The sequence below is a fragment of the Megalobrama amblycephala genome, linkage group LG21 (assembly GCF_018812025.1).
Source record: "Megalobrama amblycephala isolate DHTTF-2021 linkage group LG21, ASM1881202v1, whole genome shotgun sequence".
NCBI lineage: Eukaryota > Metazoa > Chordata > Actinopteri > Cypriniformes > Xenocyprididae > Megalobrama > Megalobrama amblycephala.
The window spans coordinates 25,672,116-25,699,443 of record NC_063064.1 but is presented as its reverse complement, the minus strand read 5'-3'; the positions used below and the strand labels follow the sequence as shown (position 1 = coordinate 25,699,443).

Here is a 27,328-nt window from a genome sequence, read left to right as displayed (position 1 = left end):
ATTTGCACACACATTTATTTTAAAGCTTAAATTGGAGACAGAAATTATCTTTGAATAAAGCTCATTTTGTAAATGTATCTGTGACCTACATCATTTGTGAAGCTGGCCTGTATCTGTTAATGCATCTGCTATTAACCGTACATTTAATAAGCTCCATAAAGGAAGCACCAGCGCAGAAAACACATTTTATCACTTAGGTAACAGGCTGTTCCCTTATAGGCTAATTATATCATATGCAGGCTCATTTTAGCATATCCGTTTATTGTTCTGCAGTGTTACATATGCATATGGAAGCTTGGAGGATCCCATGGAGGTGGAAAACTGAACGCAAAGGAACTTGATTGATGCTGTTGCTTCAGATCTGAAATTTCACTGTCCTGTTTTTAGAGTTGCCTATATATTATCAAGTCAAGCATTGGTTTATTTCTTTATAACTGCACTGAAAAAAAGAATTGTTGGTTTAACTTAAAAAAAGTAAGTTGAAATTAAAAATTTGAGTTAATATGAAAGCGATTGGTTTAATCAACAGAAACTCAAAATATTACGTTATCTGAACTGCATTACAGTTAATTTGACAAAAGAAAAAAAATGTGACATATCATGAAAATAATTTTTATTATTCTAAATTCTATTGACTTCTAGATTCTGCCTCTCAGTTGTTTTTCTCTCTGCCATAATTTGAACTTGTTTACAATTGCAGACCCGGAAGGAGGCCCCAGAACATGTACAGAAGAAGAAGAGCTGCTAGTTTGTAACACTACTGCTGTAGGAAGTGACTTCTCTGCCAGCATTATTAACACTCTCACCGCAGGGAGTATGCAGCTCCCCCTCAAGTGCAAATGTGCCAGCTATTGTGAGATTCCAAAGGGAACGTAAGCCTTCTGAAAGCGCACTTGAGAGCATATTCAAGTTCAAGTTTTCTAAATGATTTTTGACCTACTTTGTTTTTACAGCTGATGTTGCAGAGAATGTTCAACATCGATGTGCATTTGACTTTTTTTTATTGGTGTTCACAGAAACAAACCACATTGTTTAAAAAATAACGCATTTTGTTTACACTTTATATATACATCTCTGTACATCAGGAAAATGGTCTCTTTTGCACAGCAAAGATAAAACATGTCTGTAAGAACATTTAAAGGAAAACCATATTATGCACATAAATAATAACATAATACTTGTCTGAAATCCACCACAGTGCAAAATTTAAAACAAAAATGGAACATCCTGAAAGGAAAGTAGTTTTGTAACTCGTTCTTCAACTAGTTTAGACGCTTCTTTCGAAAGAAAGAAAGAAATATAGAAAGAAAGAAAGATTGAGTTACATATTTCAGGACTGTTAAACATTTCCTTGAGGGAAACATATTAGGTAAACAGATCTTTCCTAAAACCTCTTTCCCCATAGAGAGGCTAAGCAGAGACTTTAAGCGTCTTATTGCGCAGAGCAACTTCCATCCAGGTCCCTAATGAGGGATTATTGTGCGAGTGTCTGTAAGTCCACAAACATCTCCATGGCTTGTCTCAAAACCTAGTGAGCTGCCTATCTAGACGGCATTTTGGTGAACTCAAACAAACAAACAAACAAAAAAAGTTTGTCTTGGTTTCCATCTTGTCACAATCACTTCTGCCATTTAAACTCAACTCTCCTAATCAGTAAACCAATTCAAAATGGCTGAAGAAGTGCAGGTTGTAACTTTGGCACCACTTTGACTTAAGGCGGCAATTAAATGTTTACAATTTTGTCCCAAACATGATGTCTAAGTAGGCAGCTGACTAGGTTTCCACACACATCCCGTGAATAACAGCGCGCTTTCAAGTCAAATGGATGAAGTGGCACATTCATGCACCCAAACGCATCATTGTTACCATATAAGTGTGGCTAGATTGTTTTTTTCTTTTCTTTTCCAAGAACAGTCAGCCGACTTCTTGCATTTTCCCATCCACAATGCCGTTAGGCAGAGAAACAGGCTCTTGGTTGCTCTCTATGGAGGACTCGCTGCTCGTGCTCTCCCCGGACAGCAGGCGAGTCACTTTCAGGTCGGCTTTTAGCGTCTGCACATCGTTCCCTATACTCATGGAGCCCAAGTCATTGATAATCTGACACAGTTCTTGCTTGCCGTTGGCCATACAGTCGCTGTCGTTGTCCAGAATATCCTCGCACTCAAAGTGCATGGCTTTCTCCTCCTCCTCCTCCCCGATCAGGTCCTCCGTGATGGAGCCCAGCTTGGGTGCGCTCCTGCTGCGCTCCACCGGGGGTTTATAGTAACACTGTCCGTTTAGCAGCTTCCTCAAGGGCACCAAGGGAATCGTCTGCTCCCCGATCAACTGCTGCTGCTGGTGCCTGGCATCGTCCCTTCTTTTGAGTCTTTTAAACTCGGCCAGGGCTGTCGCTGAGGTCTGGTAGAGGAGCAGCGCCATGGCCTTCGCCTTCTCCGGCTTGGACACCAGCACGGCGTGGCAGCGCAGCATCACCGCCTTGTGTTTCATCTCGTGCCGGTAGATCCAGGCGAATATCTTGGGGAGCCGCGGGTCTGCGACACAGTAGGTGATCCTGTGCAATAAATAGAGATGTCCTGGTCTCTTCGCCTTTTCGTCGACGTGGACCATGCGGATGCCCTGCGAGCTGATGGTCAACTTCATTTTGGTGCCGTTCTTGCCCATCTCGCTCTTGCCCCAGATCTTACTGACGGCCACGTCCGTGCATCCGTCCCCCTTGGACTGGATGGTGGTGGCATTCCCCAGATACAAGACTGTATAGGTAGGGTCCTCGCTGGTGATTTTCACCTTTTTCCTCTTGGATTTGAACATGCTCCCGACTCTGTTGAGCGCGCTTTCTGGGCAGGATTTGGCGAAGGATGTGAGCGCAGAGTAGTTGAGGCTCACGGCATAGCCCTTCTGCTTGGACTGCTGCTTGTCTTCCTCGATCAGCTCGAACTTGTTCTTCTTCCAAGGCAACATACTGCTCGTCTTGAGGACAATGAGGATACTAAATCTACTCTAGTAATTCTATTACGCCTAAATTCTACCACGAAACAGGCTTTAGTCATCTATCGGCTTGCTTTAAGACATTTTCAAAGTTGCAGAGCACTTCATAGACCTGTGAGCGGAGGAGTGTCGCGTCGGACGCTATAATCGCCGCATCACTAAATAACACACTGTACTGTCCAAGCGTGAAACAGCGACTTATATATCGGAATGAACCAATTCAGCCTCACAGAGGGGAGTTCGGGCGATACCAAGACGGGGCTTAAAGGTGCCTGGGATTTTTCGCCCAGCTGTTGCTCAAGTGTCCATATTATTTATTTATTAAAGTTATTTATTTATATCAAGTGTTTCATATCTGATAATTCGTTCTTATTTATGCAAAGACTTATACGTATGTCAAGGAGTAAATTTATATCTGTTTAGTTTGGAGACAAAAAAAAAATTTTCTCTGCAAATATACAAAACATTTTTTTGTCTCCAAACTAAACAGATATAAATTTACTGAAGTTTCACTGAAGTGAAACAAAACACAAACTCTTCTTTTAGTTTCTATAAGGCTAAAAATAGCTAAATTTAAGTATTCAACCTGATACTATATATGACAACAACAACTGTTATTTTTATTACGACGACATATTCTACAATAATGAAAATAATCTGTCATAAAGTTTAAGCATGTAGCCTATTATTAGCCTATATATTAACAACAACAACAACAAAATGTAATTATTAATTAAATATTACAATGATTAAATAGCTATATTACATATAAATGTTATTAACAATAATGTTTAATTATTATTATCATTATTCTTATTACGACATATTCTACAATAATGAAAATAATTGTCGTAATAAAGTTTAAGCATGTAGCCTATTATTAGCCTATATTAACAACAACAACAACAACAAAATGTAATTATTAATTAAATATTACGATTAAATATATTAGGCCTACAAATAATAATTAGGCTATTAACGATAATATTTAATTATTATTATTATTATTATCATTATTCTTATTACGACATATTCTACAATAATGAAAATAATCTGTCGTAATAAAGTTTAAGCATGTAGCCTATTATTAGCCTATATATTAACAACAACAACAACAACAAAATGTAATTATTATTTAAATATTGCAATGATTAAATATATTTCATATAATCATTATTAACAGTAATATTTTATTATTGTTATTATTCTTATCTTTTTTTATTTTTATTATAAGTATTAGTATTAGTATTATTGCCGCTTTTGAGGCATAGAGCAGGAAGAAGGGTTTGGGCGAATCTGAAACTTGTTATGTAATGCCCCCTACTGGTGGCATGCTAACAATGCAAGGGAACAGACAGTCTATTTGTAACCCTGGACCACAAAACAAGTCATAAGGGTTAATTTTTTGAAATCTCAAAGCTGAATAAGCTTTCCACTGATGAATGGTTTGTTAGGATAGCACAATATTTGGTCGAGATACAACTATTTGAAATCTAGAATCTGAGGGTGCAAAAAAAAAAAAAAAAAAAAAAAAAAATCTAAATATTGAGAAAATCATCTTTAAAGTTGTCCAAATAAAGTCCTTAGCAATGCATATCCACTCATAAAAATACTTTTTTTTTTAAATATATTTACGGTAGGAAATTTACAAAATATCTTCATGGAACATGATCTTTACTCTATATCCTAATGATTTTTTGGCATAAAAGGAAAATCGATCATTTTGACCCATGTAATGTATTGTTGGCTATTGCTACAAATATACCCGTGCTACTTATGACTGTTTTTGTGTCACATTTTTGTTCACTGACTTGACTGGAACTATTCAAAGCAAAGCCTTTGGTTTTTCATCGGACATATTTTAGTGAGACACCCTGGAACAAACCAAACGTGTTGCGACGATTTATCTTTTCGCTGTAATCTCATTCAACCTTTAAAATGTAAACATATACACTTGACTAAGCTGAACAAACATAAAAAGGGATCTATTCCTAACGCATTTTTCCTCTGAAGAGGAGGTTCCCCTCATAAACCATTCCGTGCGACTTCCTTCCTTTGCCATAACAAACATGTCACATGGGTGAAGTTCTGTCTATTCGCATATCCATGAACAGCTCACGGACACATTTATATTGCTGTTTAACCGTGCAAAGTATTTAATATGGGAAAGAAGAAGACTCGTGGTGAAGGCTCAGGGTTGGGGAGAGCTTTAATAAAGGAGAGACTGAACGCAGGCCGTGGATACAGGAGAAATGACACATGGGTAGGAAAAAGTGACTGTCGGATCATAAAAGCGTTTTTAAAAATATAGCATCAGTCTAGAATATTGTAGAGCTCTTTAAATATAGAAAAATGTATCAAATAATTGGAGAAGCATGACTTATTATTTTGTCATTTTTATTAGGGAGGGATCGATATGAGTAACATAAGTGTAGAAACAAATATTTATGATTTTAAAGGTTTTTTTATCATAAACCAAAAACATTTGAAGTACAAAATATCCTGTTGAAATAGAATGCTTTTGTTTAGGCAAGAGAGAAACAGATGGAGTGTTAACATGATTTAGTGGATATAAATTAAGCCATTGTTCAAGAAATCTGATGTTTATTCATTGTTTTATGCCTTTTAGCTCCACACCAGCGAGCTGAATGATGGATATGACTGGGGTCGACTTAACCTACAGTCTGTCACAGAGCAGAGCTCTCTGGATGACTTTCTTGCCACAGCTGAACTCGCTGGAACTGAATTTGTTGCAGGTAGGTGATATTTCTGAATCATTTATATTATTTCTAGGAACCGGGGATCGTTATTGTTAACTAAAATAAAATATAAATATTAGATGAAAAATTTAAAGTCAGCATGAAATCAAGTTTGACTATTTTTATTAATTTATCGAATATTGCAGCATTTATTATAAATAATAAACATTTTATTTTAATTCACGTCCCCTCATAATCTTTAATCAAAATAACTTCCCTTCCCTCTTGGAGTGACATCTCTTCTCTGATGACACGTTTACTGGCGTGAGGGCGGAGGAACCTGTCACTCACGTGACATCACAGCAATAGCAAGCCACAACCATCCAATCAATTCCTATTGGACAAAATCAAGTCCCGCCTTAGGTTTTCTTCTTGTTCGAGAAGCCGTTTCATTCAGATATATATCACAATATTATCACAATTTTGGTTACATGAAAAACAGTCTGTTATTTATACATCTTGATATTCCAAACTAGTATTTGCTATCATACTATTTTAATTAGTTTGTTTATGATTATGATAATTAGTTTGTGGCATGTATAATTTTACCTATTTCTGCACTTTGTTATTCTTCTAGTTATTTCCCTATAGCAACTAACGGTCACCGTGATTTTGTCAAGTAAGACATGTTATCTTACCCATAACTTATCCCTAAAATCAGAGGGGAAAGATAGGTGAATAACATTGATGTAGAAGCACCTAACCCTGGTTGCAAGCCTAAACTTGACATAAACTGTAAACTTGTCCCTCAAATCTGGTTGAAATGTTCCACAAAGATGTTGATCCAGGAACATGATGTACTTGGTGAAATCACATTCACCAGCAGCTAACGAATCGGAAGTCTCGCACATTCAGAGAAAATAGCTTACGTAATAAACAAACTAAAATAACCCTGCTAGCAACAGAATAATATATGTGTTATTGTTTTTCAGAGAAGATGAACATAAAATTTGTCCCAGTTGAAGCGAGGGCTGGTTTGCTTTCCGCCGAGGAGTCCAGACGACTGAAGAAACTCCATGAGGACAACAAAGAGCTCTTACGAATCCCCCGAAGGTATGTTGTTGTGTAATTAAATGTGATTTTTTTTTTTTTTTAAACCTGTATTATAGTTCCACTGCTCTGTCATAGATACAGATTATTGTGTTCTGTCACTGCAGGCCCCCTTGGGATGAGAGCACAAGCCCTGAGGTTCTACAGCAGACCGAGAGGGACAGTTTCCTTACATGGAGAAGAGAACTGGCTCGGTGAATGTTTGATAAATTCAATCCAAAGACCAGCAAATTAAATTCACCAACAGGATAGTGTTTGTGAACAGATGCACTCTCTGTTATAGGTTGGAAGAGGAACAGAAGTTGATTCTTACCCCTTTTGAGAGGAATCTCGATTTCTGGAGGCAACTCTGGAGAGTTATTGAGAGGAGGTTTGCCTTTTTTCTGCAATTGATATTTTATTTTATTTTAATCACATTGTGATGTAGGCTTCATGATTTCTTAAAATACTAATATTTTGGTTTAATCCTTAGTGATGTTGTGGTTCAAATCGTTGATGCCAGAAACCCGCTTCTCTTCCGCTGTCCAGATCTTGTAAGTAACAATGAGATATTGGCTCAAAACAATTACACTTGCTCTTCCTTTTTTTTAAACATACTTCATTTTCTGTCTCCATCAGGAAAAATATGTAAAAGAGGTCTCTATTCACAAAGTAAACATGCTTCTGCTGAACAAAGCTGACCTGCTCACTAGAGAACAGCGGCGAGCCTGGGCCCGATACTTCCAGAAAGAGGGGATCAGAGCGGTGTTCTGGTCTGCTTTAGCTGAGGCACAACGACTCGAGGCAGAGGAGAAGGTAAGGTATATTAAAGGTGCTAAAGAGGATCTTTTCGTCGACTGAGAAACCAAAGACTGTTACTGAGTTTTTAAAATGAGCGCATGCGTAAGAACAACCCCCCTCCTTCACAGCTCATTTCAAGGGAACGCCTCCCAAAACTCGTGCACGAGTATCGGAACACAAGTGTTTACCACCGGCATTCGCTGTGTCGTGTTAGTGGATTCATTATGTCGGACTCACTGCAGGTAACTCATAATCTGCAGTTGTTATTCCTGTCTCCTGACAAAAACATTGCATGCGGCGCCTGTGGAGTGTGGAAAGTTACTGGAGCGCACAGTCGCGCTCATCTCTCACAAGGAACGTCACGGCAGTGATCGACAAGCCAGAGGGCCAATCATTTATGCGATGATCGCGTAAACGATTGGCTGATGTTTTTAAGGCCCTACCTCGTGCACAGATGATGTATATTAATATTATTCCTTTCAGTGCACCTAATAAATAGTCTTTTATCAGTTTCACAGTTTCAAGTAATATTGCAAAAATGTATAAAACAAAACATCCTCTTTAGCACCTTTAATAAGATATATAGATAAGATATGTAAGACGTGTGTGTGCGCACTACTGTTCAAAAGTTTAGGGGTCAGTAAATTTGTTTTTTAAAGAAGTTAATACTTTTATTCAGCATGGATGCATTAAATTGATTTCAAGTGACAGTAAGACATTTATAATGTTACAAAAAATAATATCTCAAATAATTGCTATTCTTTTTAACTTTTTGGAGAAGAATCGCTTGTATTCCTCATTTGTAAGTCGCTTTGGATAAAAGCATCTGCTAAATGAATAAATGTAAATGTTCTATTCTTCAAATTATTATGAAAAAGTACTGCACTTTCTACAAAAATATGAAGGAGCACGACTGCTTTCAACATTGATAATAATAAGGTTTCTTGAGCACCAAATCAGCATATTAGAATGATTTCTGAAGGATCATGTGAGCGATCATCATATAAAGTAATCGTGTCTCCTTAGAAAATTTGGACTAAACCACTCAATTCATATGGATTTAGTTTTACGATCTCTTTATGAACTTTTTGAAGCGTCAGAGTCAGTTGCGTAACTGCCTATGGAGGAACAGAAAGTTCTCAGGTTTTATCAAAAATATCTTAATTTGTGTTCTGAAGATGAACAAAAGTCTTACGGGTTTGGAACGCCATGAGGGTGAGTAATAAATGACAGAAATTTCATTTTTGGGTGAACTAACCCTTTAAAAAAAATCTTAATGACCCCTAAACTTTTTAGATCTAGGCTTTTGAAGCGACTCATTCTTGTCAGTTGCATTATTTCTGTGATGAGAACTGAGTGTTCATTATTCTGATTCTCCTCAATGTTTGGTGGTTAAGGGAGAAGAGTTGATGGACCAAGAGGATCAGAGTGATACAGAACAAGAAGCAGCTTCCAAAAATGCCACAGATCATCATGAGGAAAATAGCACTTCACCAAATGAAGAGAAAGATGAGAGTGAACAAGATGAAGAAGGAAGAGTCTGTATTGATGAGGCAGAATGGCAGACATGCTCTGAGGAATCAGGAGACGAAGATCATGCTGAGTCCACAGCGGCTTCATCTTTCTACAACTCGAGCCGTTTGTTACGCAAAAATGAGCTGCTGGAAATGTTTAAGTCTGTGCATTCTGGGCCGACATGCAAAGATGGACAAATCACAGTTGGACTGGTTAGTTTAAATTACGGTTTTATAATATATCAAACATTTATGTCACTGTCCTTCAGAACTCATATTCATGTTTCCACTCTAAATTCTCATTAAGGTGGGATATCCTAATGTTGGAAAAAGCTCCACCATCAACACCATCCTGAGGAATAAGAAAGTCTCAGTTTCAGCTACACCTGGACACACAAAGCATTTTCAGGTGATTATTTTTTAATTAAGGAACAATTTACAATGGAGTTACTGGAAATGAAAGGGTTAGACCCTCCTGTCGTTCTAAACCTGTAAGACCTTTGTTCATCTTTGGAACACAAATTAAGATATTTTTGATGAAATCCAAGGGTTTCTGAACCACATTGATAACATTAAGGTTGAACCACTGTAATCACAAGGATTATTTTAATGATCTTTTAACGAACATCTTTACTACCTTTCTGGGCCTTGAAAAGTGCAATGATGTTGCTACCAATGTGTGGTTCAGAAACCCTCAGATTTCATCAAAAATGTCTTAATTTGTGTTCCAAAGATGAACTAAGGAATTACGGGTTTATGACAGCATGAGGGTGAGTAATTAATGACAGAAATTTCATTTTTTGGATTCTTTTCCTAAATTACTCTTGGTGATTAACTAATTCCTTACACCACTAATTTTCAAGCTGTATGCCAATAGCTGTCAACCAATCAGAAGAATTTAGCAACTAGAAATGTAGCAATGTATAAACATGTTTTAATTACAAGGTCACTTTGTTCTTGTTTCTTTTTTTTTTTTTAATTCTTGATGTGTCTATGTTTCAGACTCTGTTTGTTGAACCTGGTCTCTGCCTGTGTGACTGTCCCGGACTGGTCATGCCATCTTTTGTGTCCACCAAAGCCGAGATGATTTGCTGCGGGATCCTACCCATCGATCAGATGAGAGATCATGTTCCAGCCATCTCTTTGATAACCTTTTTAAACAGCAATGATCATGACAATTGCATGACGTTTGATGTTTTAAGTTTTGTAAATTTATATATTTTATTGGAAGAAGTCTCTTATGCTCACCAAGGCTAAATTTATTTGATGAAAAGTAGTGAAAGCATATATATTGTGAAATATTATTACAATTTAAAATAATTTTTTAATATATTTTAAAATGTAATTTATCACTGTCATGCAAAACTACATTACTCCAGTCTTCAGTGTCACATGATCCTTCAAAAATGATTCTAATATGCTGATTTGCTGCTCAAGAAAAGTTTATTATCAATGTTGAAAACAGATGTACTGCTTAATATTTTTGTGTTAAAAAAACTTCTTAGGATTCTTTGATTAGAAAGTTTCAAAGAACAGCATTTATTTGTAACAGAAATCTTTTGTAGCATTATAACATCTGACAAAGTGGCAAAGTTTGGATGTTGCCCTTAACCTAAATACGTATGTCAGACTATCCCTCGAACTGTGCTGGAGGGGACCTACGGTATCAACATCATCAGACCGAGAGAAGACGAGGACCCTGATCGACCGCCTACCTATGAGGAGCTGCTCATGGCATATGGATGTCAGTTCACTTTGAATGATGTTCACATTAAGGCATTTCACAGCAATTGATTCATTTTTTAACTCTACTACAACTGTCGCCAGTCATAATCTATTTTCTTCATGCAGATATGAGAGGCTTCATGACAGCACATGGCCAGCCAGACCAGTCAAGATCAGCCCGTTATGTTTTGAAAGACTATGTCAGTGTAAGTGCCTCTTCATTTGCCACTACCAGCTCTGAATTTTATAGTTATGAACATTGAGAATGGTAAATGCTAACCTATTGTTTTCTGAATCTCTGTAGGGCAAACTCCTTTACTGCCATCCTCCACCCCACATCAACCCTAAAGACTTCCAGCCTCAACACGAAAGGTTTGCAAAGCAGATAGCAGAGGCCGAACAGATTGCTAGCAATGCCGACAAACCATCAAAAGTCAAACGCATAGAGAACACAGTGGATAAAAGTTTCTTTCATCAAGTGAGATTCAACCCATGAAGGGATTTGTTTTGTGATAATGTTCTTTACAGTTATTTAAAGGGATAGTTCATCCAAAAATGAAAAATATCTCATAATTTACTCACCCTCAAACCATCCTAGGTGTATATGACATTCTCCTTTCAGCAAAACACAGTCGGAGTTATATTAAAAAATATTCTGAAGTGAAGCGATGCGTTTTTTGTAAGAAAAATATCCATATTCACAACTTTAGAAATTAAAAACTAGTTACAAATATGGCTATTTTTCTTACAAAAATGCATCGCTTCGTTTCAGAAGGTCTTTATTAATCCCCTGGAGCCGTATGGATTACTTTTAGGATGGATGGATGCACTTTTTTTTGGCTTCAAAAAAAAAAAAAAAATTGTACCATTTACTCCCAGTATAAAGCTCGGAAGAGCCAGGATGTTTTTTTTTAATATAAATCCGATTGTGTTTGACTGAAAGAAGAAAGTCATATACACCTAGGATGGATTGAGGGTGTGTAAATTGTGAGATCATTTTCATTTTTAGGTGAACTAATCCTTAATATGAATATGAAATTTTGAAATTGAAATCACTCATATAATCTGTAATTCTTCATAGGAAAATGTGCGAGCTCTGACCAAGGGTGTGCAGATGGTGATGGGTTATAAGCCTGGAAATGGTCCTGTTGGGCCTGCAAATGCAAACACAGAACAGCAGGCTGGGAAACCCTGGAAAAAACACGGAAACCGGAACAAGAAGGAGAAAGTGAGAAGACTCACCAAACATCTGGATGCGTGATCCCTATTCTAATCAATCTGCAAGCACGACCACTGAAGATGTTTGGATTTAATACACTCTTTAATGCAAAGACTCTTGAATGAATTTTCAAATTTCATCATCATACCCTCAAGTGATTCATAAGTGCTGCTGGACATTTGGACATTCCTCTTTGTTTGAAATGTCATCATTCATAATAATAAAGAAACGATTACTATTTTATCAGTGTATGGGATGACAAGATTAATGGACTCGCAAACGCTAATAAGTGAAGCTCTCCTGATAATGTCATTAAAAGTAATTTTATTCATTACTAAAAACGTTTTAGTGGAATTATATGGATGACTAGCAAAGCTGACAAGTTAGTGATGGTTTCTTAGTGTAATTTCTCTTAAATACATCATTAGGAGTGGGATTTGTAATTTTCTCCAAGCTATTTAAATAAGAGGTATTGTGGAATTGTCTCTTGTAAATAACCTCTTAAAGGGTTAAATGTATCTTAATACATAAGGGAATTTGTATATTTTCGATGCTTAGATCTCTTGCAAATTATTCCATTCCTTCTAATCACATACTTGGAATTATTTCATGCAGTATATCAATGATAGGAGGTCATAAACTTGTATTATTGCAACAGCAAATCACATTGCAGGGTGTTTTTTTCCCCCAAAGATTTCATATGGTAGCATATATAAGCTACATAAGTACAGCTTTAGCCTTTTAGGAATAATATAAACTATACTTTTACGTATGTTAATGTAAATAGGGATTTGTGAGCCACAGCACAGGACAGGCTAGAGTTTGCTTTGTAACCTCAGCCAATCAGCTGGGTGAACGTAACACTACCTAATTAATATGTATGAGCAAAGCATGTGGGCGTTACCAAAAACATACAGGTGATGGTGCTTGACGGCAGCTGGCAGCGAATGATAGAAGTTAAAAACACAAAATTTTGATTTTTTTCAGAGTTTCTTCTCCCTCAATAGGTGACAGTATAAATGAAACATATGGATAAAATTACATTCTTAGACATTGTCCACCGATGGAGCCCAGAGTTTGTTAAAGGTTGTCTTTCGACATATGAAGGACATATTTGCATCTCGGCTGCTCTTTACGTCTTGTCTGCTTTTATATTACTTGTTTCTTGTTCACTGTGAGTGTCGTGTGATTATCATAAGCTTACGTTTGTGAATGGATAAAAACTCATAATTTGTTTCTCCCTCTCAGTCTTCTTTATCACAGATGTAAAACGCGAAGCAACAGTTGGGGCGATGAAGCAGTCTGCGCCTTGTATTGTTTCGTGGGCAACTTGTGCAGCGCAGTGGGCGCTTTCCTTTCCAAACAGTTTGATTTTCTGGTGAGAAACTAGACTCAAGTTCGCAGTTTATCATTACCTTATGAGCTCTTTGAATCAATGACGGTGAAACCACCCTACTGACAGTACCACCTACCGGCCGGAACAAGTACTGTTCAACAGCAGATTCGGATTTGATATCACTGCTTGAATGTGTTCACTTAAGACCAAAATGCTTTTGGGGGTATGAAAGAAAATATTAATGAAATTGGTATGAAACAGAAGAGTGTAGACATCATCAGAATGAATTTGGATAACATTATTGAAATAGAGAGAGGTAACAGATTTTGTTAACCTCTAATGCGGCCTACCCAGGTGAAAAAAAAGTACACTTCTATAATGTACTTAAAGTGCTCTATTTTCGTGCACTAATTTTGTACTTAATATAATAAAAATTCTTCTTTAGTACTTCTTAAAGGGTTAGTTCACCCAAAAATGAAAATTCTGTCATACCTCATGCCGTTCCACACCCGTAAGACCTTCGTTAATCTTCAGAACACAAATTAAGATATTTAGTTGAAATCCGATGGCTCCATGAGGCCTCCATAGGGAGCAATGGACACTTCCTCTCTCAAGATCCATAAAGGTACTAAAAACATATTTAAATCGGTTCATGTGAGTACAGTGGTTCAATATTAATATTATAAAGCGACGAGAATATTTTTGGAGCGCCAAAAAAACTAAATAACGACTTATTTAGTGATGGCCGATTTCAAAACACTGCTTCAGGAAGCATCGGAGCACAGATGAATCAGTTTGTCGAATCTGCTGTTCGGAGCGCCAAAGTCACGTGCTTTCAGCCGTTGGCGGTTTGACACGCGATCTGAATCATGATTCGACACACTGATTCGTTTATGCTCCTTTGCTTCATGAAGCAGTGTTTTGAAATCGGCCATCAGTAAATAAGTCGTTATTTTGTTTTTTTGGCGCTCCAAAAATATTCTCGTCGCTTTATAATATTAATATTGAACCACTGTACTCACATGAACCGATTTAAATATGTTTTTTTAGTACCTTTATGGATCTTGAGAGAGGAAGTGTCCATTACTCCCTATGGAGGCCTCACGGAGCCATCGGATTTCAACTAAAATATCTTAATTTGTGTTCTGAAGATTAACGAAGGTCTTACGGGTGTGGAACGGTAAGTAATAAATGACAGAATTTTCATTTTTGGGTGAACTAACCCTTTAAGATCATCTTAAGAACATCTAAGTGTACTCAACTGTACTATTTTGAGACAGTATGAAATATGAACTTAAATGTGCTTTTAACATACTATCTCTATATTTAAAAAATATATTTAGCTACTACTTGTAGTACACTATGGGTTCAAATGTACTATAAGTGGTATCTAAATACATTTTTTAAATACAGAGATGGTATATTGAAAGCACATTTTAGTTCATATTTCATGCTGTCTCAAAATGGTACAGTTGAGTACACTTAGATGTTCTTAAGAAGTACTAAAGAAGAATTTTTAGTATGTTAAGTACAAAACTAGTGCACAAAAATAAAGCACTTTATATTATAGAATACTTTTTTTTTCACCTGGGTAGTCAGTGACATAGCAGGGTCTACCGAAACATGTCGCGTCACTCCAAAAATGATTTGTAAAATACAGAAGAGAGAAGTTTGAACATGACCAGAGTGAATTTGAGCATTACAGACAGTCAATAAGAAGAAGAATGGTTAAATCATCCCATTATACGCCACAACATTTACCATACTACAAGTAAGCAATGCTAACAGTCTACTCTTTCTTATAAACAGCCCATTGAATGAAAGTCACATGTTCTGTGCATCTGTTGCAGATTTCTATGGCTTCATATATGGCAATTTTGGATGTTGTTCATTTCCTGTCAATATCTTTCTCCATTTATTTATGGTATAAGTCAAAAATGGGTAAGGGATAGATATTATATATCACTCATTGGTATAATTGTACTGTCACAATAAATGGTGTATCATTTGGTCTCTCAAGGAAAGAAAATGAGAATGATTTCCAGGAGGAGGCGGCAGAATTTTCTAGCCGTTTGTCTGCTGTTTGTAATGGGCGGCAGTGTTTACCTGGGTTTACCAGTTCATTCGAGTGCAAAAAGACTATCTCCAACCATGAGGAGGCTACTTGGCATCTTCCTCAATGTAAGTAAAGTCATTCACAAAAGAGAGAGTATATGGAGCCAACCTATATGTAAACTTATGCCATATGCAAAATACTGATATGTCAGTTTTAAGCAAGAGACTTTGCATGTGTCTTTTGGGAACAGGGCTATACTGAGAACCTTGGTTACGTGCTGGGTCTTCTGTCCTTCACAATATGCTGGACTGCCAAGTTTCCCTTCGTCCTGAAAGCTGTGGGTGGCATTTTTTTATTTAAATAATTATTTTTAGCTCCACATTCCAACACAATCATGTCTGTTCACTTGTTTGGCCTAATAAAATAGTTATGCACAAATTTCAACAGAACATTAAATTAAAGAATACAGTTGCAAACCACTGTTGCATGCAATGCATGTGAGCATCATACCCGAGTCCTCATTGCACTTTGTGTAAACCGTGACATTTGTCTTTTTCAGAATAGAGGAGAGCAGGGTTCTGCTGTGCAAGTGTCCTCTAGAGTTCTGTCTTCTGTTTCTGGAGCTCTGTACGGCTCTGCCATTCTTCTCTACGACACAGAGCTAAAATCAGTTATCAAAGCAATGCCATGGATACTCTCTGCTCTCAGCTGTGCTGTTCTGGATCTTTCTGTATCCTTTGACACATGCTGTGAGTGAATGAATGTCTTCATTATTGGAAAGTCTGGATTTAAATGTTTTGCTGTGCAATTAAAGTGCCCCAATTACGCTTTTTGGATATTACCTTTCATGTAGTGTCTAATATAGCTGTTTGTGAATGTAAGAGGTCTGCAAAGACTCCTAAAAGAAGGAACCGATTCTGAATTGCCTGAAACGAAACAGCCTTACTACCTGCTCAAACCTACACAGGTTTGTAACAAATTTGCATAATGCCAGCCAATGGTCTTCATTGGCTACCCACGAACAATGCGTAATTTGACCCGCCCTTAAACACTGAAGTTGTAGCTGAGGCCTGGAAGAGTTTGGTTCATGTTGTCGACATGTCAAGAAGACATTGTTTTCTGTATGTGAAAACAAATCCACTTTTCATGCACTTCAAAAGGATGAGAACTCGAATTGATACGGTAAAACCGACGCCATCTTTACTGTTTATTTCACTGTGTAAGACTGGGTCATCTGACCAATCAGAGCAGAGTAGGCTCTCGGTAAGGAGGGGTTTAGAGAGGCCGAATCCTTTATCAAACTTTACTCACCCCCATGTCATCCAAGATGTCCATATCTTTCTTTCTTCAGTCGAAAAGTTTTTGATGAAAACATTTCAGGATTTTTCTCCTTATAGTAGACTTCAATGGGCACCAAACAGTTGAAGGTCATAATTAGTTTCACTGCAGCTTCAAATTGTTCAACACGATCCCAGATGAGAAATAAGGGTCTTATCTAGTGAAACCATCGCTCATTTTCTGAAAAAAAAATTGAAAATTATATAAGTTTTAACCAGAAATGCTCATCTTGAACTAGCTCTCTTCTTCTTCTCCTCTATTAGAATTCCAGCAGTGTAGACACTGCTAAGAGTATTACTGCCCTCCACAGGCCAAAGTTTGATAGTTGTTATATACTATTGAACTAGCATATTGCATATAAAAATTAGTTCAAACTTTGGCCTGTGGAGGGCAGTATTACTCTTAGCAGTGTCTACACTGCTGGAATTCAAATAGAGGAGAAGAAGAGAGCTAGTTCAAGATGAGCATTTCTGGTTAAATCTTATATAATTTTCAATTTTTTTTTTTCAGAAAATGAGCGATGGTTTCACTAGATAAGACCCTTATTTCTCATCTGGGATCGTGTTGAACAATTTGAAGCTGCAGTGAAACTAATTTTGACCTTCAACTGTTTGGTGCCCATTGAAGTCCACTATAAGGAGAAAAATCCTGAAACGTTTTCATCAAAAACTTTAATTTCTTTTCGACTGAAGAAAGAAAGACATGGACATCTTGGATGACATGGGGGGTGAGTAAATTATCAGGAAAAGTTAATTTAAAAGTGGACTAATCCTTTAAGTGTTTTTGGAAATTCTAAACATGTCAATAATGTACACGTTCTCTATCCACTCTTTAACTTTGATCTTTCAGATTGTGGTCATCGCCTGTTTCAGATCCAGCCATAAACGCCCTTCTGTCCGGTCTTTAGACTCGGATACTGAATCTTTACTAGGTGACTCTTCTGTCAAAGGTCAGCTGTGCAACAACAACGTTGAATGCTGCAGGAAGAAGCATCTCTCAGCAAGAGGCATCTCTCCCAAAGGGACTGACATGGGACTCTATATGGATGTCAACATACAGCCACTGAGGAAGGTTTGCACTTTTTTTCATTTTGGTAAAGTGGTTATATGGTGTTTTGAACAGTATGTTAATGATTAACTATCAAATTGATGACTGATGCCTCTTCCAGGTTTGTTTAAAGGAGGTGACCATCTCACGGGACGGCTCATCGGAGAGTCTTCCTCTGAAGAGGACTGTCAGGGTCGTGCGGGTCGATGAACAGTGTTCATCTGGTACCTCGACTGATTCATCCTCTATCGGCTCGGAACTAGAGGTTAGAACCACATTCTTTTTTCTTTTCAGATGTGTATCCATTTTTAAAATTTCATTTCAATTAAACACAAACCATGGAGGAAGAACTAGCATACCTCTATTGAACATGCAGTGTAGTAGATGGAGGCTGCAGTACTGCTCTCTGTGGGTAGATGGTAGCAAAGAAGGTGGTTTTAAAGCAGAAAGGTAATTTGAAAGAAATCACATGTAAAATGTGAGAAAAATAAAATGCTTTTTTGAGTTTCGAAAGTCTTTCAAAAGGATTTACATACAGTCTTTATTTAACATACTGCTTGCACACTTGTCTCTATACTATGATCACTCAATATAACATCTAAATATAAATTGTACCTGCAACAGTAATGCTGAAAATGTTGTTGTGTTGCGGTCTAGTAATTTTTTGGCTCTCTAAATGGCTTTTGAGAATGCCAAGTGATTGAGGATGTCATTTAATCTAAAACAAAGGCAAATCGCCCTGGACAAAAACAATTGAACTTTGTTTTATTCACTAAACAGGAAAAAGCTAAGCATGTGAACCTCCTCAGACACAGTGTGTGATAAAGGACAGCCCAGAGTTCAGACCATGACATCTTTCTTGATGTCAAGAGCAGTCTTCAGGAGATAAATGTATAATTTCCGACAGCTCTTACTGGAGGTTGTTTAATTTTTGAGCCACTAGCATCAGTCACCATCAGGCGAAACTGTAATATAATAAGTTGTATAAAGACGCATAACTAGCTGTGAGAGTTGAATAAAATAATTAAACAGATCTACAAAGTATCTGAATGAGAAAAGATTGGCTTATGGGCATATTTGGTTACAATATGACAAATCAAAATGTGAGATTCTTGCAATTCCATTCTTTTGAGTCACTTACTGTAAGCAGCAGTGAAAGAGAAAGCTGGGCTTGGTGTTCCAGAAATTCATGTTGTTGCTTGATTGTTCTGCTGTTAAAGATCTATAATAAAGGAACAGGGCAGGACCTTTCTGCATCGGAAGTGGTACAAAATGCTTGTTCAGTCTACAGGAGATTTGGCCCGCGACTCTGCTATTTTAAGAGCGGGTCTGTCGCCCGCCCGATGCATGGAGAACAGTGGACAGGCTGAGGGGTTTCTGAACTCTGAGGAGGGGTTGTTTGTGTCTGAGCGTATGAGTAACTAAACACTCCTGTGAGGCTATTCATGCCTTAAACGAATAGTTTAGCCCAAAATAAAAATTGTCATTTACTCACCCATATCTCGTTCCATACACATGAGTTGGTTTCTTCTGTGTAACACAAAAGTATATTTATTTATTTTTATTTATATAAATGTATTCATTTAATGCATTTATTTATTTAATGAATTTCTTTATTAAATTGTTTGAACTTTTTTTTTTTTTTAATTAAATGAACTATTCATTAAATGCTTTTATTTCAAATTTTTTTAATTTATTAAATGCATTTATTTTATGAATTATTCATTAACTATTTATTAAATTAAATGATTGTTCATCAAATATATTTATTTATAAAAAATTATTTATTTATTTTTGGTTCTTTTTTGTTTGCTTGAAAGCTTGTATCAATGTTACGGAAGCTTGTTTCCGCCACAGAATAAAACAATTTAAAAGATAATTGCGACTTTATCTCACAATTCTCACCATTTTCCTCACAATTGCAGGTTTACATCTCTTTACAATTCTTTTTTTTCCTCATAATTGCAAGATATAAATTTGCAATTGTCTTTCTCGCAATTCTGACTTTTCTTGAAATTGCGAGTTTATATCTCGCAATTTACCGTTCTTAATTTACATCATCAAATAAACATGAATGAACCACATTTCAACCACAGAAAGGTGTCAGTACACATCATTTTTCAAGTTCAAGTCCACCAACGTTAATCTACTAACTCCCCTGACTGCTTTGTTGAACAAAATGGCAGATTCAGCGTTATGACTGGTTAGATCGCCTGTCAATCAAACTCCCGGCGAAGGGTCAATTCTGACTTTTTTTTTTTTCTAAGAATTGTGAGATATAAACTCACAATTGTGAGTTATAAAGTCCAATTCTGAGGGGGAAAAATACTGACATTTTCCTCAGAATTGTGAGACACAAACTCACAATTGCGAGTTTTGACTTTATAACTCGCAATTGCAAGTTAATATCACACAATTCTGAGAAAAAAGTCAGAATTGCGAGATGTAAACTTGTGTGCCGTTACGCTAATATTTATGATTTCTTATCATTCTAATTCTTTTAAAAACCATTTACATTTTTTTTTCTGTGATTTATGCAGTGGGACTTTGAAGAAGCAAAAACACAATGGATCCCGGTAGAGGAAGCTCCTGAAGATCTGCAGAAAGCAGATGCGTTCCCTCTCCAGGAGTGGCCAGTGGGTTCGATTTCGGAGTCAACCGGCAGACCTGGCTCTCGTATTTGCTTCTGCAACCGCGCGCAGCTTGTGGAGAAGTTGACATCCAAATAATTAGAAAACTGAACCCGGTGCCACTGAGTTGAATGATCATGCATTAATTATATAACATTATTTGATTGTAAGTTTAATAAAGCAGTGTGAAACTGGATGTCATGTAAACAATGGCTTTACACTGTATATGAACATCACCAACAAGGCTTTTATGGAACACTTTTGATCGGGCACATTTTTGAGTTTACTTGAAAAGCAAAGGAGATGACAATGTCTCTCAAACCTCAGAGCTGGTCTGACTAGCTTTAGAAGGCTGATCTACCCTTGTATATTTCCCTCATGGCAGCTAAGGCTCTCGGCACTTCCCTGTCATTCAAGCTGATGGCTTTTTCCATTGTCGTTCCCTTTCCTCTCCAGAGCCATGTCGCTGATTAATGGGATGGCTCTGAAAACGTTATCAGACCTGTCATTTGCATAGACGATACAGAACACTGACAAATGAAGGGAGGTGTCACATTGACTGCCCTAATAAAAACAATATCACCGTTTTGCAGGCTCGCCAGGTCGGGAGGTCACTTCCTTTATTTTGATAGTTTCTGCCGGTTTATTTGAGCTGGACTGGACAAGGCCCAGCAGCCCAAGATAAGGCGTAGACGAGACGGTGAGTGTTTTCAGCATCCCCGCTGGTCACCAGACTCGGCCTGCCTTGGCTTGTGACTTTGCCTCCCATGCTCTTTGTATCTCGGTCAGTCGGGTTTAACAGACGGGTATTCATTAGACTTCCTCAAAGCATGATAGCAAGACAATGTGTTGATTAGAGTATGTCAAGCAGATGAGGATATTTCTTGTTCTGGTGGCATTGCGTTGGGGATGTGAATAACGTGTAGGCCCACACGGAATCTGCGGAACTCTACGCATTCCGTGTCTCTTGCATATTTGTTCATTTAATATTTTGGGTTCTGACGAGTGAGTTTCTATTGAGACCGCTGTGTGTCCTGGCTGTTAGTGTCAGCTTTATCTTTTTACTTTTCCTTGCTGACTAAATTAAATTAATACAAACAATTAGGTTAATTTATTTATACTTCCAGCTACTGTTAAGAGTATAGTAATCTTTTACCATGCTTTAATACATTCTACTGAATTCTGAAGATTCATGCTGAAAATTTTGCAGATTCGTCAGAGGCCTGTTAATGTGACACATTAAAGGGATAGTTTGTCCAAAAATATAAATTCTTTCTTCATTTATCATCATCATGTCAACCTGTATGTCTTTGGTCTATGGAGCACAAAAGAAGATATTTTGAAAAATGTCTTGTTCTTTGTCCATAGAATGAAAGTCAATAGAGTCTAATGTTGTTTGGGTCCCACTGAAAAAAAAAATCTCCTTTTGGAACCAGTGCTTTTTAGTGTGTGTGTGTATATATATATATATATATATATATATATATATTATATATATATATATATATATATATATAATTTTTTTTTTTCAGATTTTAAATTTGCTTTTATTTTTATACTTATTTTAATTTTAGTTCAATATTTAGTCATTTTTTTTTTTTTTTTTTTTTACGGAAGAGGATTAGGGCCAAGCAATAATAAAAAAAATAAAACCATCTTGAGATTAAAGTTGTTAAATTTTGAGGAAAAACTCATTAAATTTCAAGAAAAGTCGAGATAAAATGTTGAGAATAAACTCGTTAAATTACGAGGAAAAAACTCGTTAAATTTCAAGAAAAGTCGAGATAAAATGTTGAGAATAAAGTCATTAAATTATGAGAAAAAAATTCTTTTTTCTCATAATTTAATGACTTTATTCTCAATATTTTATCTTGACTTTTTTCTTGAAATTTACAATTTTTCTCATAATTTAACGAATTTGTTCTCGAAATTTAACAAATTTCAGTTTTAAAAAACATTTTTATTTTTACTCATTTACTTTAAGTTTTTAATGTTTTAGTTAACTATAATAACCCTGTTTGGAATGCCATAAAGGTGAAATATGTATTTTTGGGTGAACTATCCCTTTAAAGCCCATTCACAGCTAGGTCGAAAAAGATATATTTCTAAAAATCGTTCTAAATATAAAAGAATTAGAAGAATCCACCCCAACACTATAACAATAACGACACAGAGAAACAATATTATTGGATTTACTTTCAGAACGATTTTTTTTTCCAGCTGATGAATGCTAAAAACATTGACAGCCAGTCAGAATCCATCCTGCTTTAAAGAGCTCAAGCATTTAAAGGGATAGTTGACCCAAAAATAAAATTACCCTCATGTCACTCCAAACTCGTAAGACCTTCATTCATCTTTGGAACACAAATTAACATATTTTTGATGAAATCCATGAGCTATCTGCCTCCGATGGACTGAAACACAAGTCACTTTCAAGGCCCAGAAAGGTAGTAAAGACATTGTTAAAATAGTCCATGTGACCCCAGTGGTTCAACCAAAATTTTTAATTTAATTTAATTCTAATGACCAAATTCTATTTTGGGGGAAAAAAAGCTCAATTTTGTTCTCTCAATCTTTGTTTTATCCACTTTTTTTCTTTAGGTTCTGTGCATGACAATCCTGGTTTCAGTTTGCTCTTTGACACAGATGTGGACTCAGACAATGCTGAGCCATCATTTCACAGAGCGTCTGACGTAACATGCTGTGGATGATGAGCCTCTCTGATGTCACTGAACTCTGGCTGGGCGTTAGCGAGCGGCCTGCCTATAAGGGGCCTGAGTTTGTAGTTAATCCTCCACCCCCCTTGAACTTGCAGAAATGAAAGCAAACTGCCCGCTTTGTTTAAATAGGTGGAATTCTGTTTGCACATCTGACTCGAAGCATGGATTAGAACATCTGAAGCTGCAGTTGTGCGCGAGGACTCTTGTTTGTCTTTTGGATTGGCATGTACGTCATCTTGGACTCACTACACTCTTAAAAATAAAGGCTCCGAAAGGGGATTTTAGCAGCAATGCCATAGAAGAACCTTTTGTGAACAGCTCTTTTTTTTTTTTCTTAGTGTGAATACATTTTTAATAATTTAAAGAAACTTTTCTACTATAAAGAACATTTTTATCCATTGGAAAGGTTCCATGGATGTTAAAGGTTAAAGGTAAAGCCTAAGTTGATCGTAGCTCCATTGGTTTCAATGGAGCTACGATCAACTTAACCTTAAGGTGCTTTTGGGAAACGCTGCCCAGTGTGAAAGAGACTCAAAATACTCCGTCAATGTTGCACATACAATTAAGAGCTATACACCATTTTAATCTGTGGAATATCTTCTTTTATTTGTGTACACTCAGAGTAAAAACAAAATGTTGTGCTTTTTGTAAAATAAAGAAAACTAACATGATGCGTGATCTCTCGTCTCCCTCTGAACAAAGTCCAATCTGATATTTCTCAGAAAATGAACTGTAACTTAGTGAATACTAATCACAAAAAAATTAGACTTGTGTCTAAAGAAATGTTGAAATGTCAGGTTTTAAATCGTGTAAGTCAAATCAAAAACAAAAATTCTGTGTTTATGTAATCTGTATGAAAAGAGAGCCATGTCAGAAGTCCTTGATTCAGCTCATTATCCGCTAATGCGGCCACGCCCACGGAGCCAGCGCTATTCAGACGCAAATTCAGTCAATACATAATCTCAATCGTGTATTTATTGTCTTGAAAAGTGTTTTGAATAGCCATAGTTAGCGATCTCTGGCCTCTGTTAGTTCAGTTATTTCCTGGATTGCCTATTCTTCTTTAGCATTGGCATTTGTGGCCTAAAGGTGTACAGAGCGCCCTCCGGCTGCAAGTATGAATTGAAAACACAGTATCCAGCACTCATAGTAATAACAATAAATCCTGAATAAATATTACTCCTCTGTATAGAAAATTGACATAAACATGAGAATCCATCAATATTTCTCCAAATGTGCATGCTTTTAAGCTAAAAGCCTATATGAAATGCCACAGAGGTAACATAACTGTTCAGACACTTTGTATCATAGAAATACATTATATTTTAAAGAATATAATAGAATACCATTATTTTAAATTGTAATAATATTTCACAGTATTGCTGTTTTTTCTGTATGTTTGATTTACATTATGATGAGCTTGAGACATGATCAACAGAGGGTCTTTTCACAGCCTACCTGTCTGAAAGACCTCATTATTATGCAGGTCATTAGAGCTCTTTATGCGATTCTTTTGTCTTCTCAGGTGAGAATCACCCATTATTCATGATGATTCACGCCTCCTTGCATACTGTGTTTCTTGACCAAAGATGTTTTAGAAAATTTAAATCTCTCTATTGTTTAATATGAAGGAGTAGGAATGATAATTTTTACATAATTTTGAAGCAAAAACTCTAGTCTACAACCTCCAATACCCAGAAGTCTTGTGAACAGATTTAATATATATATATTTTGGCTTTATTTCAGTGACTTAAGTTTTTTGTTTTTTCAATAACCACGCATAAACGTTATTCCTTCAAAAATACAAACATGTACATACATGTTCCTCACATATTATTGTAGCCTAGTTTGTGCTGAATACAGTGTAATGACACTTGTGTCATTAATGTGTTTATGAACAACTGAAAAAAGCACAAATGTCAGGGCATGTCAAAACTTCTCCAGGGCCCCAAAAATCCTCAGACCCCTGAGGGTTAAGAACCTTTATTTTTAAAGGCCCGTTCACACTAAGAACGATAACTATAACAATAACCAGCTGATGAACGATAAAATCACTGACAGCCAATCAGAATCCATCCTACCTGAAAGAGCTCGATTATTTAAAGCGGCAGATGACAAAATTGCAGCAGCGTGTGCTTAGAATAAACAGAACTATATTGTTCGCTGGTGTGGACGCTAATATAGTAATCGTTGTTGGTGTGAACAGGCCTTTAGAGTGTATGAGTCCAAATTTAAATGTAGGAATTTCTGATACTCCATTTCTGCTTTTTTTTTCAAGAAGACAATCTGAACATGTCATGATGCTGCATGTTCATCCGTTTCCTGTGTGGTTTTGAATGGATAGTTTCTGTTTTAAGGCTTGTGGTTTTATCACCATCTACAAACGCCCAAGATCTTTAACATCATGTCTGAAATGTATTGAACTTGGAGCTAATCAGATGTACAATGCTTGGTGAGATTCATTTATTCAGTCACTTAGACTATAATAAGAGGCTGTCACATCACTTCCTCTTAATGTAAATTATAAAAGAGCAGTTCGTGGTTAGAGATTTTGACTTTTTAAAACGGCAGGTCTGAAAGGTTATTGACCTTTGAACGGACAAATAGCTAGACAACTCATTGTTATGTAACACAGCTCAACTCAGTAAAACAATACAGCTTATATCATTACATAAGTTTTTTTCTGCTCACCACCTGCACTTATCAAATGTTTTTATCATATCATATTGATTTTAAAGTGGATAGTGTAACTATAGTTAGTCAGTTAGGCTAGGGAGTAGTGATGAATGCATGGAAAAGGGAATGGCCATACACCTCCTTAAATGTTGCTATCTGAATATAATAAAGGCCTATCACTGTTTATCAGTATGTATGGTGTGTTAATGCAGTATAGCATATATGATTAGATAAATCTTAGGGTCACTCTCTCTCTCTCTCTCTCTCTCTCTCTCTCTCTCTCAGCACCAATAAGGATTAGCTCAGAGCAGCCACATAGCTCTGTGGTGATGTCATATCCTGTATGTCACTAAGAACCCGCCAGAGATTCTTGCAACATTCACTTTGCTTTCAAATCAACTTTCAAACAAACAGTTCAGTATATTGCGAACAACAACAACAAAAAATTCTTTTTTTCAAATTATTGAAAAAAACCAAAATCCATAATGCATCTTCTCACATCATCACCACTTTAAAGATAATCTTTATAATCATAATATAATAGAAGAGACTGGGGCAAGTTGTCACATGATTTAACTTAATAAACTTAATATTTCTCAAAGTCTATATTTGAAAGTCAATTTTTGCTATAAAAATGAAACTAAATTAGCATTAAAGTATTAAAACATTAAAGTATAAGTACCCCAAATACCCCTAAATTTAAACAATAAGACAATTATGAAAAAAATTGTGAAAGATAATATAAAAAATATAAAAATCATTGTTTATGCCAATAATATTGTGATTAATACATTGTATAAATTTATAAAATAAATATATTTAACAACATAACAGACTTTTTAGTAAGTTGATTTTACTAAAATAATTATATTTATTAATATATTTTTACAATTATGTTTGATTATTACATTAATTATTTATCATAATTGTAATTAAATATTTGTTTCTCTCACAATATTTTTGTTTATATATATATATATATATATATATATATATATTAGATTCTTTTATTAAAAAAAAAATATATATATATATAAAAAAAATATTGTGAGAAACATTAATATTTAATATATATATACATATATATGTATATATATATATATATATATATATATATATATATATATATATATATATATATTAGATTATTTTATTAAAATACATCTATATATACATATATATATATATATATATATATATATATATATTGTGAGAATATAATTTATATTTAATATATATACATATATATGTATATATAAGATTATTTTATTAAAATACATATTACATATTTTATTATATACATATATATATATACATATATATTACATATTTTATATATATATATATATATATATATATATATATTGTGAGAATATAATTTATATTTAATATATATACATATATATGTATATATAAGATTATTTTATTAAAATACATATTACATATTTTATTATATACATATATATATATATATACATATATATTACATATTT

General features: G+C 35.7%; 3 protein-coding genes and 1 long non-coding RNA gene across 7 annotated transcripts in view; 3 read left to right on the top strand and 1 right to left on the bottom strand.

Moving 5' to 3' along the window:
- Positions 1-843, top strand: part of LOC125256551 — a 44,818-nt gene extending 43,975 nt beyond the window's left edge. Inside the window, exon 3 of the long non-coding RNA XR_007182135.1 lies at positions 701-843. This is a non-coding gene — a long non-coding RNA (uncharacterized LOC125256551). The remainder of the gene's footprint in view (positions 1-700) is intronic.
- A 141-nt stretch (positions 844-984) lies between these two features.
- Positions 985-3,168, bottom strand: fam43a (family with sequence similarity 43 member A). The gene has a single exon (XM_048172628.1). It carries the CDS (start codon positions 2,956-2,958, stop codon positions 1,915-1,917), a length of 1,044 nt encoding a protein of 347 aa, XP_048028585.1. The 5' UTR covers positions 2,959-3,168; the 3' UTR covers positions 985-1,914.
- Positions 3,169-5,010: 1,842 nt separating this feature from the next.
- Positions 5,011-12,275, top strand: lsg1 (large 60S subunit nuclear export GTPase 1). Its single transcript, XM_048172787.1, has 14 exons — positions 5,011-5,248; positions 5,615-5,741; positions 6,677-6,797; positions 6,902-6,988; positions 7,078-7,164; positions 7,267-7,327; positions 7,413-7,589; positions 8,972-9,301; positions 9,396-9,497; positions 10,091-10,234; positions 10,709-10,832; positions 10,940-11,019; positions 11,118-11,291; positions 11,895-12,275. The coding sequence occupies exons 1-14, from the start codon at positions 5,147-5,149 to the stop codon at positions 12,072-12,074; spliced, it is 1,896 nt and encodes a 631-aa protein (XP_048028744.1). The 5' UTR covers positions 5,011-5,146; the 3' UTR covers positions 12,075-12,275.
- A 572-nt stretch (positions 12,276-12,847) lies between these two features.
- On the top strand, positions 12,848-20,635 carry tmem44 (transmembrane protein 44). Of its 4 annotated transcripts, none has more exons than XM_048172788.1 (9): positions 12,848-13,206; positions 13,281-13,410; positions 15,219-15,309; positions 15,389-15,549; positions 15,675-15,761; positions 15,984-16,154; positions 17,612-17,833; positions 17,931-18,074; positions 20,350-20,635. In XM_048172788.1, the coding sequence occupies exons 1-9, from the start codon at positions 13,052-13,054 to the stop codon at positions 20,536-20,538; spliced, it is 1,350 nt and encodes a 449-aa protein (XP_048028745.1). In that variant the 5' UTR covers positions 12,848-13,051; the 3' UTR covers positions 20,539-20,635. The 4 variants fall into 4 exon arrangements, with proteins under 4 accessions (XP_048028745.1, XP_048028746.1, XP_048028747.1 ...); XM_048172789.1 differs by lacking the exon at positions 20,350-20,635 and adding an exon at positions 19,030-19,328; XM_048172790.1 differs by lacking the exon at positions 15,675-15,761.
- Positions 20,636-27,328: the final 6,693 nt, after the last annotated feature.